We start from the raw sequence: 20455 nt of genomic DNA, 5'->3' as shown, positions 1-20455 counted from the left end.
ATGAACAATGTTTTACAAATTAGAAAATCTCCCATTTTCAATCCAAATACGCAAAAAAAACCCATCAAGTCATAATAGCTCTATAAATCTGGAAACACTTTATAAACACTTTACAGGCAGTATGAACATTGTAATACAACAAAGCTTAATAGATTTCTATTACATTAACCTACTGGAATTCCATTAAACTATATTTCATAGAAATTATTTTAATTAAAACCATTTTATCTCTTCAGGGATTTTCAGCACATTAAACTAAAAAAATCACTTGTAGAGTTTACAGTTATACAGATCAGAAACAGACCCTTTGGTCCAACTCATCAACATTGACCAGATATCCTAAACTAATCTTCGTCCCATTTCCCAGCATTTGCCCATATCCCTCTGAACCCCTCCCATTCATGTACCCATCCAGATGCTTTTTAAATACTGTAATTGTACCAGCCTCCACCACTTCATCTGGCAGCTTATTCCATACATGCGTCACCTTCTGCACAAGGAAGTTGCCCCTCAGGTCCCTCTTTACCTTAAACCTATGCCCTCTTTCTTTTTGTGCTCCCCTTCCTAGAAGAAAAGATCTTTGCTATTCACCGTCTCCATACCACTCATGAATATATAAAGGTCACACCTCAAATATTACAATGAAAAAAAGTACCGTACTTCTATGTCTCAAAGAAAAACAAACTGACAGTCTGCACTTTCTTGCAATATGTTAGTATGGCATAGTCAAGTTTGCGGATGACAGTGAAGAAGTTTATCTAAGATTACAAAGTGATCTTGATCAATTGGGTCAATGGGCTGAACAGTGGCAAATGCAGTTCAATGTGGATAAATGCAAGGTATTGCATTTTGGTAAATCAAACAAGGGCAGGACTCATGTAATTAAAAGTAGGGCCTTGGGCTGTGTTGTAAAACCTAGAGACCTAGGGGTTTTGAAGTTTGCAATTCCTTGAAGTTTGCACCACATATAGGTAAGGTGGTTAGAAGGCATTTAGCATGCTTGCCTTCCTTGCTGAGACCTTTCAGCATACGAGTTGGGACGTTATGTTGAGGTCGCATAGGATGTTGGTGAGGCCACTTTACTGTACCCAGTTCTGGTTGCACAGTTAAAGGGAGGAAATTATTAAACTGAGGATGATTCAGAAGAGATTTAACAGGATAATGCTGCAAATGGGGCATTTGAGTTATAAGGTCAGGCTGGATAGGTTGGGACATTTTTCATGAGAGCATAGGAGGTTGAAAGGTGACCATATAGAAGTTTATAAAATAAGGAGGGGTAGAGATAAGTTGAACGGTAGGTTTTCTTTTTTCCCAGACTAGGGGATTTCAAGGCTGGAGGCATATTTTTAAGGTGGGTGGAGAAAGATTTTAAAAAAGATTTGAGGGGCAACTTCTTTTACACAGAGAGTGGTTTGGAAGTGATGGATGTGAATGCAGTTTATGTGGATACAATGTTTCAAAGATATTTGGATAAGTACGTGAATATGAAGTGTTCGGAGAGATACGGATAAAGCGCAGGCAGGTGGGACTAGTCTAGTTGGGATTATGGTCCACATGGACTGGTTGGAAAAAAGAATTTGTTTCTATATTGTATAACTCTATGCAGTCTCCGGCATGGCTGAACAAAGTAAACCATAAAAAATACTATTTCAGCTCTTCTCTTCAAGTTTGTAGACAACGCACAACAACAAAAATGGGTTGGAATTAAATATAACAAACAAATACATATTTTTCTGGATCTAACTACTGACATCATTCTTTAAACATAAAAGTCAAATCTTTTGGAAACTCTAATCAATGGTGTTTCTGATAGTGAGTTAAGCCATTGAAGCACATGAGGCAAGCACAGATGAAGTGTGTGATGATAACTGGAACCAAACTGATGAAGACAGCATGAGGAAATGTGGAGGACAAGAAGTGGGAAAAGTGTAGGAAGGAATAAAAAGATGGACAGATGAGAGAATACTCAAGGGAAAGAGGAAATTCAGAAGTGAAAAGGAGAATATTGGAGACAAGAGAGATGCTGTGGAGGTATTTGGGGGCGTGGGAAGAGAGGGAGAGAAAGAGACAGGAGGAGAACGAGAGACAGAAAGAGAATGAGAGATAGAAACAGAGAGAAAAAAAGAGAGAGAAAGATAGAGAGAGAGGGAGAGACAGACTATGCATCAAGCGAGCAAGCGCCTGTATGATTCCATAACCTTGTCGTCCATCAAGGAACCAGTGGTACTTCATTTCAGATTGCAAACAGCTAAATCCTGACATAAGTAAATGTAAATTCATGCTACTAATACTCTCCTCCCCTTACACTTGTCAGCAGCCATTGGGTTCCAACTAAGAACACGATAATGTTAAATTCTTTGAGCAAGGAAGACTTTGTGAATAGACATACTAAACATAAAAGAGTAAATTCAAATTACTCAAGAGAAACTTCGACTAACTTTGCCTAAAATTCTTAATACAAGGAACCGATTATATAACAGCAAGTTAAGAAAGGGCATTTCTACACCTAGATCCTTCAATGCTGTATACTGTAGAACTGCGGAGCTTGTTGAGACTATGCATGATTCAACAATTAACAGTTCACTCATTAACAAATTTCAGGCCCGCACGCTATACAGAATTAGTATATTTTGTGCTCCTGACCTGTTGGTAGATCAACCAGTTGTAGCTCATTCCGCACTAAACCAAGGTTGTTTGGTGTTGAAGTGGCAAAGGAAAGAAAGCTGGCTAGGCTTGCCCATTCAATGCCCCTACAGAAAGATGAAAAACTAAAATTTAAACTGTTACCTTGAACTCAGACTTGAGTCTGTCAAGAAAGGAACATTAGAAGCACAGTAGTGAGCTTGGCTATACTTATGATACTGAAGTTAGTAACTCATTACAGCAACCTCCTATTATATGACATCTACAGTTTTTGAGAAGTAGCGTAACATTTCTTGGCATTTAACAGAAGCATTGTCAAATGAGGCCATTGCACTACATAATGCAGTCTCAATATCCAGCAAATTGCCAAAAAAGTAGCTTACGTGTACACTACAGCTAGCTGAACTGTAAAAACAAGGCTGTGCATTTGTAAATTTGGCAGAATGGTCAGTTTTTGTTATAATTACTGTGGAACTGACTGCTACAACTAAATCACACCATTAGTGATTTCTTGCTCTTCCACATGGTATACTTGTCTTCACAGAATATCATCTCTAAACAAATCACTGATCCGAAATGAGCTTTTCTTTTACACTGAATATTGCTGTTTAAAAAACCTCTGTAAAAGTTATACCTTTGTTAATGACATCTAATTACATTTTTGATCACATATTACGTCTTAGCTGAAGAACAACCTCTCTACTGCCCTTATTTTGGTGCAAAATCAATTCTTTCCATTATAATGATATCTACAAGTTTATATATAACATTTTTAAACTGATATTTCTGTTTCAAATGCATCTGCCTCAATCTTTAATTTGATGTTTGTAAAGATTTTTAAAAGTGAGGGAGAATCCTTTCAACGGTGAATCACTGGAAAAGAAAAACCACTAATTAAAGGCTGGTGGGATAACTAGGAGAGAAATCAAACATCTCTAAGTGACCAAATTATTTATTTCTATGCTTTCTCAAAAGAAATATCCTCAAGGAAAACAAGGGATTAGCAGTTTCATATCCCAAACTGTCATGAGCATCATTATAGAAAATCAGTTGACCACTTAAAATCCACTTTTAATTCATTTAGATCAATTTCTTCTGGTGCTAATGGCCTAATAGCTTGAATTAAAAGACCACATTCACTTAATCAATGCAGTTTCGTACGTTATAATCCTTGAAGAGATTCCCCTTAAACCTAATTTTTCTGGCAAATGCTGAAGGTCACACACCAGGAGCAGCACAAAACTGAAGTGTCAAAAAAAATGACTGAAAAATAAAAAGGGCTGATCACTTTGATGGGATTTTGCTATATGGCCCCCAGTAGTCAGGGGTAAATTGAGGAGCAAATATGTAAGGAGATTGCAGATAGCTGTAAGTTGTAATAGGGGATTTTAACTTTCCAAACATAGTGTTAAGGGTTTGGATGGGGCGAAATTTCTTATGTGTGATAAGAAATTTTTCTCAATTCATATCTAGATGGCCCTACAACAGCAGGGACAAAATTTAACCTCCTCTTGAGAAATAAGGCTGGGCTTATGACTGAGGTGTTAGTGGGTCAGCATTTTGGGACCAGTGACCGTACCTCTATTAGTTTTAAAAGTGTTATGGAAAAGGATAGGTCTGGTCTACAAGTTAAATTGGGGCAAGGCCAATTTTGGCAGTATCAAACAGGAACTTTTAAAAATTGATGGGGGGAGGCTATTCAATGGTAAAGGACCATCTAGCAAGTGGGAGGCTTTCAAAAGCAAGATCATGAGAGTTCGGGGACAGCATGTTCCTGTTAGTGTGAAGGCAAGGCTGGCAGGAATAGGGAATATTGGATGACTCAAAATATTAAGACTTTGGTCAAGAAAAAGGAGAAGATATATGTCATGTACAGACAGCTGGGATCAAGTGAATTCCTTCAGGAGGATAGTGGTGTAGGAGTCGTCGTTGTCATCGTCATCGTCGTCGTCATCATCATCATCAGTGGTCCCTCAGAGACGAGGATGACTCTCTTCTGCTCTCAGGGAGAGTCTGTAGGTGGCTCTACAGGCCAATATGGCTACCGAGGCTCTGTTATACTTGGCACAGCAATGGATGGGCAGAGCATTGGCGTGGCAGTGTGCTTTCTTTTCTCGGTTTTCATCTGGCTTTCATTTTTTCCTGATGACAAGTCTTGCGGTGCTCAACGCCTTCTTGGATGCTCCTCCTCAACTTTGGAGGGTCTTGGGCTTGTGATTCTGAGATGTCTGTGAGAATGCTGCACTTTGCCTGTGAGGCCTTGAGAGATTCTCTGAAGTGCTTTCTCAGTCCACCTGGGGCCTGTCTGGCACTTTGAAGCTGGGAGTAGAGCACCTACTTAGGGAGTCTTGTGTTGGTCATGTGGATGACATGCCCAGTCCATTGTAGCTATTTAAAAGTGATCAGTGCCTTTATGCTGCAGATATTGGCCTAGTCAAAGATGCTGGTGTTGGTGCATCTTTCTTCCCAGCAGATTCATAGGATCATGTGCAGGCAGCATTGGTGGTACTGCTCCATGCTTTGAGGTGTGTTCTATAGAAGTACACTTAAGAAGGAAATAAGGAGGGCGAAAAGGGGGCATAGTATATTAAGGGCAAAAGAGCGACTAAGGAGAGAATAGGATCCCTTAAAGATCAACAAGGCCATCTATTTTTGCAATCACAGGAGACGGTGAGATCCTAACTGAATACGTTGCATCAGTATTTACCATGGAGAAAGACGTGGAAGTTAGGGAAATAAACAGTGCTGTCTTGAGTACAGTCCACATTAAGGTGGTGGTGCTGGAAGTCTTAAAATACATAAAGGTAGATAAATCCCTGGGACTTGACCAAATGTATCCCAAGAGACTGTGGGAAGCTACGGAAGAAATTGCAGCGGGCCCGAGCAGAGATATTTGTATCATTGACAGCCACACGAGGTGTCAGAAGATTGGAGGGTGGCCAATGTTGTGCTGTTATTTAAGAACGGCTGCAAGGAAAAGCCAGGGAATTACAGGCCAGTGAGCCTAATGTTACTGGTGGGTAAGTTGTTTGAGAGGATTCTGATAAACAAGATTTACATGCATTTGGAAAGGCAAGGAGTAATTAGGTATAGTCAGTGAGACTTTGTGTAATCATATCTCACAAATTTGTTTGAGTTTTTTTGAAGAGGTGACTAAGAAGATATATGAAGGCAGGAAGAAAGAAATGGTCTATGTGGTCTTTAGCACGGCCTTTGACAAGGTTCCTTATGGTAGACTGGTTAGTAAGGTTAGATCACACGGGAACCTTGGATACAAAACTGGATTGAAGGTGGGAGGCAGAGTGTGGTGGTAGAGGCACCATCCCAGGCTGGAGCATCCACAACAACATCCACCTGGTCTGGGATGTGATCCGTTATTCCCAGAGGGCTGGCCTGTCCAGCACCCCAAAGCCTGTCACCAACTTTAAAGGCAAGTGTGATGGGCTACTCCCCACTTGCCTGGATGGCTGCAGCTCCAATAACATTCTAGAAACTTGACACCATCCAGGGCAGAGCAGCCTGTTTAAGTAGCACTGCATCCACAAGCATCCACTCCCTCCACCACTGATGCCGAGTAGCAGCAGGGTGTACTATCTACAAATGCACTGCAGAAATTCAAATTAAACAGTACTCTCCAAACCTAAGATCATTTCCATCTAGAAGCAAAAGGACAGATACATGGGAATACCTCCAGCTCCAAGTTCCCTTCCAACTTATTCACTATGCTGACTTTGAAATATATCACTGTTCCTTCACTATTGTTGGCTGAAAATCCTGCAATTTCCTTCCTAATGGCTTTGTGGGTCTACCTACAGGCAAGTGGACAGCAGTGGCTCAAGAACATCGCTCATCTTCACATTGTCAAGGGCAACTACAGATGTAAAATAAATGCTGGCCAGACAGAGACATCAACATCACATGCGAGAATTAAAAATAATTATAGACCTCAAGGTTCTTTAACCTTTCTCATAGTTTATCGTACTTACACTTAGGTCATGATGACATGGATTAGTTAAGTAGTTTAAAGAAAAAACTGGATTATATAATTGAAAAGCTTCATTGGCCATTCATTTATTAAAAAGTTAGAAAAGGACTTACTGTGCTTTTAAAAATAATACATAAACTCTCTTACAGACATTATAGGCCAGACATTCTGATCAGGGCCAGAAAAGCTATCCGTGGAGTTCTCCACGCAGAATTCTGGGTCAGCACGCAAATGGTGCCGACTAGTCCAAGCCAAGAATTCAAGTGGCCAGCAGTGGAGTGGGGTGGCATTGAAACACCTTTCTCTTTGATACTAATTGCACTATTCTGAGATGCAAAGTACTGAAGGCACTTTGACAGATGTAAGAGACTGGTTGGTGGTAATGGGCATATGTGCATGTTGGAAAAGGGGAGGAAGGCCATGGGGAGTGGGAGAGATAGGTGTGGCAATTGGAAAACAGATGTTACTACATTCCCTCTGAATTCACTGCCACACTGTTGTATTTGCAACAAAGCACAAACTAGACAGATGAGACAAGGTGTAGAGCTGGATGAACACAGCAAGCCAGGCAGAATCAGAGGAGCAGCAAGGACCTAGAGCCTTCTTCAGAAATGGGGAAGGGGATTCTGAAAAAAATAGGGAGAGGGGGGATGCAGATAGAAGATGTATAGAGGAGAAGATAGATGGAAAGGAGACAGACATGTCAAAGAGGCGGGGATGGAGCCAGTAAAGGTGAGTGTAGATGGGGAGGTAGGGGGGAGGTAGGTCAGTCCAGGGAGGATGCACAGGTCAAGGGGCGGAATAAGGTTAGTAGTTAGGAGATGGGGGTGGGGCTTGAGGAGGGGAGAGGTGGGAGGAAGGACAGGTTAATGGGGCGGGGATGAGCTGGCTTGTTTTGGGATGTGGTAGTGGGAGGGGAGATTTTGAAGCTTGTGAAGTCCAACATTGATACCATTGGGCTGCAGGGTTCCCAAACGGAATATAAGTTGCTGTTCCTGCAACCTTCGGGTGGCATAGCTGTGGCACTGCAGGAGGCCCAAGATTGACATGTCGTCTGCGGAATGTGAGGGGGAGTTGAAATGGTTCGCGACTGGGAGGTGCAGTTGTTTAGTGCGAACCAAACGTAGATGTTCTGCGACACAGTCCCCAAGCCTCTTACCCGATGTAGAGGAGGCCACAACGGGAACAGCGGGTGCAGTATACCACATTAGCTGCTCATTCTTCTCCTCTATCTATCTTCTATCCACCTCCCCCTCTCTCCCTTTATTTCAGAAACCCCTTCCCCTCCGCCATTTCTGAAGAAGGGTCTAGGCTCAAAACGTCAGCCTTCCTGCTCCTCTGATGCTGCTTGGCCTGCTGTGTTCATCCAGCTCGACATCTTGTTGTCTCAGATTCTCTAGCATTTACAGTTCCTACTATCTCTCACGAACTAGACAGATGTTCATTTGAAAATCTGGGAATACAGAACAATGTTGAAACTTCAAGGAATGAAAACAGGGTCATCTTTTAAAATAGGGAGTTGATTTTGCTTTTTTATGCTAACTATTTTGAAATCTAATACATTTTATTCATACTGATGTTAATTTTAGCATTTCTTTGCACTACTTTAGAAAACTCAATGCAAGGAATTTGCACACTAAAAATCTTACTTGACTTCGCAGGAATGAATACTTAATTCCTTGTGTATCAATCCACTAGTGAGATGATAAACCAACACAGATCCATTGCTAGTACCTGAAATACATGTTGATTAACCAAATGAAGAACATGCTTTTTTTATGCAGCTAACAGTTAAACAACAACTTTAACAATATTAATTTCAAATAAAATTCTGTTGTCAACTAACTGATCAGAGGTAAAATGATGGGTCATGTGACTCAAAGTATCACCTAGTGATACCCACTGAAGGTCGATACTTCGTTACAATCATGTGCACCGTGATTAAATTCAATTCCATAACGTTGAACTACTAAGCCATAGGACTTTTTCAATGACTCAGCAAGGTTACCTTGTGCCTAGATGAGCAACATCATATTAAACCTGAGACCTTCTAAGTTAATAACTTCCAGTTTGATATCTAGTCTCTGTTACATTCATTGATCTTGACTGGGACAGTAGAGGAGTGTTACAATTAGCTTCAGAACTCCCTTGGTTAGTATTGAATTGCCGCTGCTGTTTGCCACTCAGCAACCGCTGCCTTAAGTTCAAACTTGCAGGCAGTTGGCAGGAATAGCATCAGCATGATCATCTTCACAGTTCAATGGCGTGCAGGTATTCTCTGTCAAGAGCCATATGTGAATAATGATCTCACTTTTGTGTAATAATAGAGACCTCAAGGACAACATGTTAGGATTGTGGCTCAACAAAATTACAATGAAATATGTAAACCTCATGAAATAATAAAAACGGATCCAAACTTTGTTTTTACAAAATTACAGGAGTGAGATTCACGAAAAACAGGAAATCCTGCATTCCTGTAAATGGACCCATTACCTTTTATTTGAACAGAAATTGCTATTTAATCTTAATAACTTCTTAAACCCCACAGACGTGCTCACCCACAGCCAACAAAGGTTGATAGTTCTTTATGTTCTTGGTAGTAAGTGGTGGACACATTCGTATGACAAAAGGTGGCAGTGGGAGACCTGACAACAAGCCAGTCAGCAGGAACTTCAGTTGAACCTCCTGTTGGTACGGAACATTAGGTTGTTCTTCACCTACTGACATACTTTGCCCTGTTTTTAAAAAAAATTGGAAGGATAAAACATATGCTACATCAAAACAAGTCATCTAAATCCTGCACAACATGACTCAACAGGACTGAAGATTATCAGGAGAAATGTAGACTGAGATAATCCAATGAACCGTAACCAGTTTGATCTTGATATGGTCACACTCCAGGAATTTAGAAACCATGAGTGAGCTCTCAAGGTTTATATTATTATTCCCACTTCTTTATCAGAGTGGTACAATTGCAGACTGTTTAAAAACAATTGAGCAAGCTTGTGGGCACACATGTCTTGTCGTCTATTATAAAACATGTGCAAGTATAAAGCTATCTAAACGTAACTGGCACATTGGTAACATCTTTGGGACTCAATAGTTATCATCTGTGGTAAATGACTGGCCAGGTCTGAATGTAGGATGCAAGATAAGCTGCATGCTTTTCTGTTTCACTTTTTTCCTCAAGAGCTGTTTAAAGCTAAAACATAAGAAAAGGTAGATTGAACACAGATCACGGAAGGGAACGATGTGATGGGCTGATTGGTCATTTCTTGTCTCATGCTTTATGTTTTTAAATAGTTACACTGCAGGGATATGAAACATTCTATTCACCCCAGAAATCTCTCAGTTAATGCCACTGAATTAAGTTAGTAAGGAAGTATGGCACTGTTTAAATTTATACAAGCATGCAGAGTATTAGCTATTTGCTTAACATCATTTAGGTTTGGAGCTATAAAAATCTACACAGCTACAGCAGAAATTCGAATTTACTTGTCTTAAAAGGTAACCAAAGTGGTTTTACACTTTATGAAATAAAGAAAACATTAGTGATCTTTAGTAACACATTTGGTACATTGTTCTCTTTAGTTAACAAAATGTGAGCTAAGAAATGATGACAGATTAATAAGGCACAAGTTCAGTAAATTTAGAGGAGAAGCATTTCTTTTTGATCAATCCCATAATCATTCTATCTAAAATGAATTATGTGAGCAATTACAGGCAATTTTTAGTCAGTCACTTTGCCAAAAGGCTGGTCATATATAACTGGAATACTGCACTATGCTACATTATATATTCTACCTCAGTGTCATCATAAATGTAAAGATAAAGATATTTTAAGTGCCATAATCTTACCACACCATAAGACTGCTCTCTCATTAGAGAAAGATGCCTAATGGTGATTTAATCTGAGGGTTACTGCACCTCAAACAAGGGACAGGTTGAGAAGGAGAGTCCTTCACAGCAACCTCAGCCAGTGCAGGAATTGAACCAACGTTATTGGCATCACTCTGCATCACAATCCAGCTGGATAGTCAACTGAGCTAACTTCACAATTCTGGCTATAATTCAATTATGAAGGCACTGTGGCATCGGAAACAGTGGCATCAGATAAATATGTTGAAGCCGCATGCAGATATTATGAACTATCAGGAAAGCCTATAGAAACTTAAGGATCTTTATAATGGAAGATGGTTGCTCAGAGGGGAATTCAGGATTCTAACAGAAGTAAATAACTGAATCAAATGTAACATTTCCTTACAGTCACAAGCTACACAACAACAGCTTGAGGTTTCAAGGTTAGCAAAGGAGGAACAAAGAGGTGTAATGAATAAAGTTTGAGAAGATTTGCAGTACGTTTTGTGATGAGGTTATAGAAATGCTCTCCAAACCGGTGGGCTTGGTTGCAAACATTTTGTCACCCTGCTAGGTAACACTGTCAGTGCACCTCCTGTTCTGTCCCACTTGTTATTTATATGCCTTAGTTTATTGGAGTGCTTGGTACCACTTCTGGTTCTGTTCCTCAGTAGTTTGTACACAGGATCTAATTCAACGTGTTTGCTGATGGAGTTCCGGTTAGAATCCCAAGCCTCCAGGAATTCCCTGGCGTGTCTCTGTTTGGCTTGTGCAATTATGCATGCGTTGTCAACCAGATGGTGCTCACGCATCCATATGGCCTTGCTTGATCTGAACAAAATGACCTCTAAGCATCCCACTTCATTCTAACCTTATTTTCTTTAATAGCCAATTGGTAGTAGAGAACTTGAATATTGCTGAAAAAAGGGACATTTTGTTGAAGCTTTTTGTCTTGCACTCATCAGGACAATCCACAAGAATAGAAACATAAAGCAAACAGTTGTTAAATTAGCCGAGAGCAGTGCTACTTTGTTGGAGAGTGGGCTCTGGTGACTAACAGTTAACGGTGAAAGTAACTTCTTAAATAATTCTCCTTCAAAACCATTCTATAGAAGGTGGTCAAAGAAACTGTAAAGTCCAGCAGGACTCTCTAAATGCACTTTTTGACACTATGGAAGAAGGGGCAACTGAATGTTACGTATACAATCCATATATAAATGTCTGAAATGACCAATCACTACATGAAAATGCATTTTAAAGTAGAAGTGGAAGACACAGCTACTTTCAGTACAGGTCTCAATAGTTCTATAATATAAATATTAGTGGCAATCTTGAGCAAGTGACAGTCACTTTGTTGGACTTAATTAGCAAATGCTCTGCCAACCTGAGTTTTGCAACATATAGCTCCAGAGAAAATCAGAGATTAGCAGAAGCGTCAAACTATCAAGCACATGGTCAAAATGATACTTGAAGTTACTTGCTGGAAAACCTACAACTAATGCCAATTCAGTAACCCTTCCTTTCCCATTTGAGTGTAGACACTTTTACAGAACAAATAATAGTAAAGAGACAGGCTCAAGAAAGAATGAAACAGAAAAGAAATGGTTTCAGTGAAGTGGATTCTTACATTACACCTCTAATTTGGAGGAATAGAAGAGTGTTTCTTACAACCTTCTTTCCATCTTTTATCACTAAATGCAAAAGTCTAACATCTGTACATGAATTTATAGAAAAGTCCAAATCAGTGTGTGCATTCTGAGATAAAAGTAGACTAAAAGTTTATATTGTTACCTATCATGTTATCCAAGGAGAGATCTGGAAGCTTCTTTTTTTGGGTACCCATTGGAATTCCACAAAATGAAACTGGACAATATAAAGGAGAGACTGTAGAACCTAAGTAACTGTTATAAACAGAAAACAGAAACAAATAACTCAAACAATAAATCAAAAATCACTACAAAATGTTTAGCCATTGTATATTTGTGATATGCCAGTTGACTAAATTAAAAAAAAATTCAAAAAATATAAGAGGGCAGAAGCTGAACACACAGCCCCTTGAACCTGTTCTACCATTCAATTCATTCATATCCTGATCCTGCCTGCTGTCCACAGCATTTGATTCTGAAGAGACTGAAAACCGCTCCCTGAGTTTCCAATAATGCAATATCCAAAACACTTTGAGAGAGAATTCCTCACAAGCCACTGAGTGAAGAAGCATCCCAGTATTTAAAACCCAAAGGACATGCCCCTTACACTAAGAAGAACACCTCCAATTTTCTAAACTCCAGGGAATGCAGGACAAATTTATACAGCCTGATACCCACATCTCATTCAGGTACCAATCTAGCAAACCTTTGCTGTGCTGCATGCAATGTAAGTTCATTGTTTCTTAGAGACCAAAACTGCACACAATATTCTAACTGTGATCTCATCAAAGCCTTGCACAATCGTGTAAAGTTTCCGATTTCTTGGCCTCCAATCCCCTTGTAATGAAGGCCAAAGTACCACCAATCTTCCTACAAAATTGTCATATTGTCCTCAATAACTGTACTTTGAAATAATTGCTTCTAATAAAGCATTTAATCCTCAAAACACTCCACATACAATAAAAAAAACCTAAAGTGCAATCAAATCAAAAAAGCAATTTTGTTTCTGAATTTAGTCCAGGGGAGAAAGTTAGCCAGGAAACCAGGAGAAATGCCTGCTCTTCGTTGAATAGTGAAAAAGGACTTTCAACCTCCACTTTAAGTATCAGACAAAGGCATACTTCTCAATTCACCTCATTAAACCGACTTCATTCCAACAGTACAGCCCACTAGCAGTAGTCATTGAGCAATTCTTCCCAAACCATGCACTCATGAACTAGGAGGTACAGATATAGGAATAGGCTGAAAGAGAACCGACAATTTGACAGAATGCTATCAAATGGACCAAGCTACGTCTTACTGTGTCTAGCTCACACTAATATAATAATTACATAGAATGATCAAATCTTTGGATATTGGTATCTGAGCTTCATCTGTACGCAGCAAATATATGTACTCCCTCATCATCAGTTATTTTAAGCTTGATTGGGGGTCCAAACAATAAAGAATGGAGATGTTTTGGAGTTGAATACTCATTTTACCTCTGTGACAAATTCTAATTAAGTCTAGATTTATTCAATAAGTCTGCACTTTATGCTCGCTGTGATAGTCCTCTCACAACTGTACAATGTTCAGTGTTAATAAACAACATTTGCTGTGCAGCACATGATGCACATACCCTTGAGGCAGTCTGCCAAAGCTATAAGGGAAGTGCAGTTAATACTCAGAGGACAGAAAATTTGGTGGATTTTACAGGACCAAATCAGCCAAAAAGAATGTTAGCAGATATGCATTATGGCTTGAACGAAACTTACATCATCTATGGCAATTATACATCCAATACCATAGCAGCCTCAGAGAAGCAAAGAGAATAATTTTTTTTTCCAGATTGGCATTAAACTGCATTGTTGACACTAAATTAATGAGAGGGAGCCACACTCTATTTCTAAAAGTGTTACCTATCTTGTTTCTGGCACAAGTAAAAATATTCTATTCTCCAAACATTACATTTTACAATGAACAAATCATGAAAATAAATATTAATTTGAAAACATATCAACATTCAAGAACTATTTAAAAGCTCAATATGACCTTTGCATTTTCAAAACGGTTTTCCCTCCTGCATTTATAATCTGAGCATTTGTACCATCAATCACAAAGGCAATCTGTTGAGAGTAAATTGCTCAATTATCAAATTTGTAGAATTGATGTGACTGCACTCATCAGTTTTAACACGTAGCCTACAACTCAAAGAATACAAGTTAAATTAGAGGATTATCAGAAGTGGCCACTGAAACACGGTCAATCAAAACATTTAAGCGGAAATTAGACAACCATTATGAGAATTATTGATGGCTTCAAGGACAACAGACCGAATGTGAACCCAACAGTGATGGACACACGAGAGGCTAAATTGTTTTTTTTTCTGCAGTTGAATTGTTCAATACTGAATTGGTGAGAAATTACATTGTAATTTTGAAATGATTAATATTTATTCATAGTACATAATTATTCAATTTATTTACATATTGAAATGTATTATGTTTGGATACTGTTGGCTATATTTCTCAAGGAAAGGGTGGACAAAAGTACCTGCAATTAGGCTTTGACCGCAGTAAGTTTGTTTTCAACTCCCATAACATGACTCTGCCATCACTGATAATTAAAGCAGCAGAATTTTCATTAATAGGACAGCACACCATGTTAAAAGGGCGAACTGTCTTAGTGACTCTGATTGCATCACACTGACAACGTAGATCATAGGTGAGTTCCTGAACAGGCTGATCCGGATCTGAAAACATTAAGAAAAATATTATTTCAAATTAAAGAAAATCCTCTGTAAACACAATAATTATGTCCAATCGGTTTGCAACTTGTCTCCTTGTTGCAAAATTAATATATAATTTGGGTTGTACTGAGGACGTATGTACATAAACGAGAATGAACATAAAAAAAACAACCTAAAGATTTCAAGTTGATTAGTATCGAGGCTGTTTTAATTGGAGCCTGCTGATCTACTCCTTAGTCCTTTCACATCCATAAATTAGTCCTGCTTCTCCTATATTTTTGCTATTCAGGATAGCTCCAATGAGATGTTCAGCGGTAATCATTAATTATTTATCACCTCAAATCCTTGTATAATTTATGCCTGTTATATTCCCCATGACCAGCTCGGTTTCATGACACAATTTTTTCAAGTCTCTCTTAATAACTGTAAGTGATCATTTGCAATATCATTCAAAAGAGTCTTCGTGATATCCTTTCCAAGACTCAGTATCGTTTCTGTGCAAAACTAAATACAATGTTCCATCTGGGAGATAGTAACAACTGCCAATGCTGGAGTCAGAAATAACACAGTGTGGAGCTGGGGGAGCACAGCAGGCCAGGTAGCATCAGAGGAGCAGGAAAGTTGACGTTTTAGATTGGGACCCTTCTTCAGAAACAATGTTCCATCTGTGGCCCATCACTGTGATGTGCGAATTTTTTAAAATCTTTTTATTCAGTGCTCCTAAAACAAAAATTCAATTTGCTTTTTCACAGCCTTTTCCAGCTACTGCAACAACAATTTGAATTTATATTGTTCCTTTAATGTTGAAAAACATCCCAAGGCAGCTCTGAAAGCACAACACAACTTTATTAATCTATCTATTGCACTTTTAGGCATTTTCCTTATTGCCTTATGTAAGCTCCTGAACAAACAAATCTGGAATGAGAAACGTTTAAGGGGCCTGTCATTCTGCTCATTTCCAGAAGTATACTACTTAAACTGAACTGCATTTATTACCAATCTACTGACTCTGCTAAGTATATATGCAAATTCTGTAATCTCATGAATTCATTTTCACAGATCATGTTCCAAAATTTCAAATCAGAAAGCTTCAATTTGATACTTCCCAATTACAAGATAACTTTGTTCAGCTTTGGCCCATATATGCTTATAAAACCTCTTCATTATTTAACTCCCTTTGAGAATCAGATTGCACTAATTGACTTAAGCTTATCTGCTTTAAAAATGGAAGTAAATGTGACTTAGTTTCACTTTATACCTTGGATCATATGTACAACTTGAAATTGTAGCATAAATGGAACTAATACTTTTTAAACATTTGAAAGAAAATGAATATTACGCAGAGAATTATGACTTCTGAATATCATAAGTGGAATTTTAAGATTCATGTTGCATATAATGTTTTACATTAGAGACTTTTTTATTGTTAGTATAAAACATATATCAGGAAATTATTGCAGGGGAGTGATTTATTTAAGAGGAGTTAATAATCCATCCAAATCCATCCCTGAAAATAGAATAATTAAAAGATTTGGGAGCCCTCAAAGAATAGGCAAAGACAGAAATTCTTCATAAGTATAAGAAAAGCCAAAGCAGTGAGGTACCAAGATAGGAAGAAAAATAAAAGAGAAAGAAACAAAGAAAACATATGCCATCCCTCTTTCGTGATCTGGATAGGGAGTCACAACATGATATATTTGCATATTTTTCCTTTATAATTTGTGTTATAATTATTTTTAATCACCCTGTTTGACCGTGTTATGGCATACCTTCAGGGCAGATTAAACTCCCGTACCTTTCGGCCAGAGGCTGGGATATCTCCACTGCACCACAACAGATCCTCTAAATTCGCGTGTTATATTCAGTTATAAATTCTGATTAAGATCAACGTACCCACCATATTGATAGTGATGTTAATCAGGATTAACTACCGCAGAGATAATTTGCAATGTGTTATTTAGTTACTTTCTGATAGACACACAGGCTCACCCTGCTCTTCACCAGAAAGAGCCAATGAATTTGAATTCGTTCGATGGATCCTCAGTGTAATACAGCCATTTTCATGAAGACAGAATAAAGCATCCCGCTGGCGGCAAGGAATGACCTAGGACCGAGAAACAGTAAACAGTTTGAAAACATCTGTTTCTCCGAGTAGTGCTGCTTATAAATGAGAAAACAGTAACTGGTTATGAACTGAAATTTCATAAAAACTGCACATCAAATGAAAATATTACAGGAAAAACAATAATTTTCAGTAATCTGATGCTCAACAACATAACCAAAAATAGTGATTTCATTTACATCACATATTTGCCATCATCTCTGCTGCAATGTACATTAATAAAAAACAGCCAGATGGTATTGTTACAGGTGCTCACATTATACCTACTGAAACTGCGACTACATTGACAGGGTGCCTTGAATAAAGGCAGGCATATTCTCAAAGGCCACAAAGTTCAACTCAACCTCAAAAAGGCAATCAGAAAGCTTAACCAGTATTCTATCTTTTATATTCTAAAAATATTGCCACCATACAGCGATCACATTCTCATTGCAGTCTGGATTTTTCAATTACATAAGGGAGGATTTAGAAACTGAACATATGTATTATTATCATCCAGAAATAGAAGCTCTGTTTCCTTTTTAACCAGTAGATTTCAATATAAGATATATGCACAATTCCAATTTAATTCTTAATATCATAAAAAAACAAACTCCACAATTTTAGTGGTTAAATCTTTCTATAGTTACTCTGAATGCATTAATATCAGTGCAAGATTGCCTCTTGCTAGAATTAAGTACCTGAAGAAATGGAGCTCCTGTTCGTTCAATAGCAACTATGCCTACTGTTTGGTTTACTTCCAAGTCAAGGATCAGGATTTCTCTGGGATACAGCAGCAGCATGTGGTTTCTCTTAGATGGTAGATAGGATAACTGCAGGCAGTCATTCAAGGTTACAGACTCGGCACTGAAATAAATCAAGTAAACAATAATATAGAATGATAACATAAACTTTGTACTCATTAATATATGTTGTAAAGTAAAGAAAGGTGCATTCTTCTCAAATAACCTCCCATTCTGCAATCGGCAGCACCTCTTAATTATACATAGTATTCCAAATGAAGCCAGAAAATCCAACTTCTGGACCATCGACGGTGATAATTCAGTTCAATATTGAAGAACTATTATTGTTAGAAGGGCCTTTCAGTTGAAATGGTGAAAAATAGATTAATCTTTCCTCTCTTGTAAATACAAAAATCCAATGGTATTATTCAATGAAGAGCAAGGAAGCTCTCCTGAAAAAAAATCTCAGAACTATCATGATTAAAATAGTTATCTGATCATTTACCTCATTGCTGTTTGCGGAGCAAGCTGGCTGTGACTTCTACTTGCATTACAACTGAAACAAGACTTCAAAGCTTCTGCCATTGAAATGCATGCCTTCTTTTTAATTTTTTTAATGAGATGGGAGCGCTATTGGCCGGTATCTGTTGCCTATTCCTAATAGATGTGGTCTTTAATAATGGTGAGACTTAAATAATCAATCCAAATACCAAGCAAACTACCCTTCCATAAGAGCACGAAAAACATTACAGTTTCAATTTATTTTCATTTCCTATTGTAATATTTGGCAATATACTTGCAAAATTCTTAAAACAATAAAATATCTACTGTTGTGGTAAAGGTGTATAAGATATTATCAACAATTGCAACAGTGATCAAAATATAATATTTCCAAGAAAACATGATTTGGTGAAATGCTTGACAGAATGCCTGTCATGTTAATAGATGTAATGTTTATACTGATAGGTTTAAGACACACTGAAAAAGCAGATCAGAAATCACTAATTTAGCTTTGTGTTCAATTCAGAAGAATCAGGAGAATAGGTTTCACCCTAGCAGAAGGGTTTTAAGGTTGCAACGTCTTCAAGCTGTGAGGGTTTCGAAAGAAGATTTCAAGTTGTTATACCTGGAAAAAAAAACAAAAAATCGAACAAATCTGTAAAACTGGAAAAAAGTAAATTAAAAAACTGTTTCAGTAGCCAAACAGAAGGACTGAAGAGAACAAAAAAAACAAAGTTGTTGGAAAAGCTCAGCAGGTCTGGCAGCATTTGTGAAGGAAAAAACAGCATGAATGCTTTGGGTCCAGCGATCCTTCCTCAGAACAGGAGAACTGAAGGAAGTCAATTAAGTCAGAAACTAAGGAGATTAGACGGGAGTGACATTTGTCTAACACCGAGTTTCAGTTAAGAATATGGTATGAACACAATTGAAAACTATGTTTTTGGTTTTAAGATTTTTCCAAACTGTCATACACAAATAGCTGTGTTTATTTATTTTATTTTGTGCAATAAATTTGTATGTGTGTAAAAGAACATTAGCAGCCTCATGTGAAGCTGCTCATATCTTTAATTTTTGTAATTACTTGCTATGATCTATTAAGGTAAGTTTCACTCTGGAATCTGACTAGTCCAGTATTACCATCATTTACCATACTAGCATTTAGTAGGGCATTAAAGAATCACTTTTACTTTTACTGCTTTGCTTCCATGGTAAAAACAGCAAACCTCTTAAAAGTGGAGGGAACACTGTTGGAAAAGATTAAAGTTAATATGTAAGTAGCATCAATATTCTGTCCTGATCGTTTAGGCCTAGTCGCAAATAGGAAACTTATGTTAAAAAAAAAATCAAAACTCAATCCTATTGGAAGAAAAACACAGCCATGAAAAAAACATGAATGTTAAAATATTATAATTGAAAACTTTTGTTCTTTTTCTACTTTCAATACATGCATTTTAAAAAGATATATCGTATACTTTCCACATTGTTAATTATAATTGAATATTAAACTTAAAGACTAAATGGAAAGATAATTAATTTTGTCAATGCTAAGTTCATCAATATAAGTGATATCAGAGCAGGGAAATAACAGTAAAACATTAGTTTGTGGGCAAGGAGGGAAATTTATAATGAAGAAATGTTGTCTCAACTATAGGTTAAAATACAAATAGAGCTTATAAAATAAAACATTTCATCTTAAAATATAACTTACTTGGGCTTTTCATTACTGATGAGAATCTTCACTTTGTTTAAGGCTTTCTTGGCACTAGTGGCTGCTGGTTTTGCATGGACAGGGCTTGAGTGTGGACTCGATATATAAACTTTCTTTCCCGAACTGCTAGGAGCTTTGGATGGTGAAAAGTCACAGACAAATACTATTCCTTCACTGGTCAGCACTACAAATAGGAGACATTGTAGAATACGTTACAGTAGGGAAGAAAAAGTTCTGTGGAAAGCTTTTGTTTAAACAAAAGACTAAATGATAAAAACAAAACTTGTCCAATAACAATTACGCTTTCCCTTGAATTGTAATGCAATATATTTTACTAAAAATAATTCATTTTCTAGGCAGCTAGGATATCAACATAAAAATGCCCCTGGCAATCTCCCAGTTAATTTCTCTTCTCTGCAGAGAAACACTTCATCTTCACTCATTCCTTCCTACTAATAGATAAATACAGTATGTGTTAAAAACGTGACAGTTGTCTTGTGTGCTATTTCCTAAATCACAACAACTTGGAAGTCCAAACACAG

The 20455-nt window shown here is 37.8% G+C and overlaps 1 protein-coding gene across 3 annotated transcripts in view; it reads right to left on the bottom strand.

Moving 5' to 3' along the window:
* Nucleotides 1-20455, bottom strand: part of wdr11 (WD repeat domain 11) — a 99116-nt gene that overhangs the window by 51153 nt on the left and 27508 nt on the right. For all 3 annotated transcript variants that reach the window (XM_048551068.2, XM_048551070.2, XM_048551069.2), the window contains exons 5-12: nt 19914-20097; nt 17663-17828; nt 16850-16964; nt 14665-14863; nt 12278-12387; nt 9187-9363; nt 8278-8362; nt 2644-2750 (exon numbers count right to left, since the gene is read on the bottom strand). In XM_048551068.2, the coding sequence (XP_048407025.1) occupies nt 2644-2750; nt 8278-8362; nt 9187-9363; nt 12278-12387; nt 14665-14863; nt 16850-16964; nt 17663-17828; nt 19914-20097 (1143 nt within the window). The remainder of the gene's footprint in view (nt 1-2643; nt 2751-8277; nt 8363-9186; nt 9364-12277; nt 12388-14664; nt 14864-16849; nt 16965-17662; nt 17829-19913; nt 20098-20455) is intronic.

This window comes from Stegostoma tigrinum, chromosome 20 (genome assembly GCF_030684315.1).
Source record: "Stegostoma tigrinum isolate sSteTig4 chromosome 20, sSteTig4.hap1, whole genome shotgun sequence".
In the NCBI taxonomy this organism is placed as follows: Eukaryota; Metazoa; Chordata; class Chondrichthyes; order Orectolobiformes; family Stegostomatidae; genus Stegostoma; species Stegostoma tigrinum.
The sequence above is the reverse complement of the archived record's forward strand: the minus strand, read 5'-3'. Positions and strand labels throughout refer to the sequence as shown.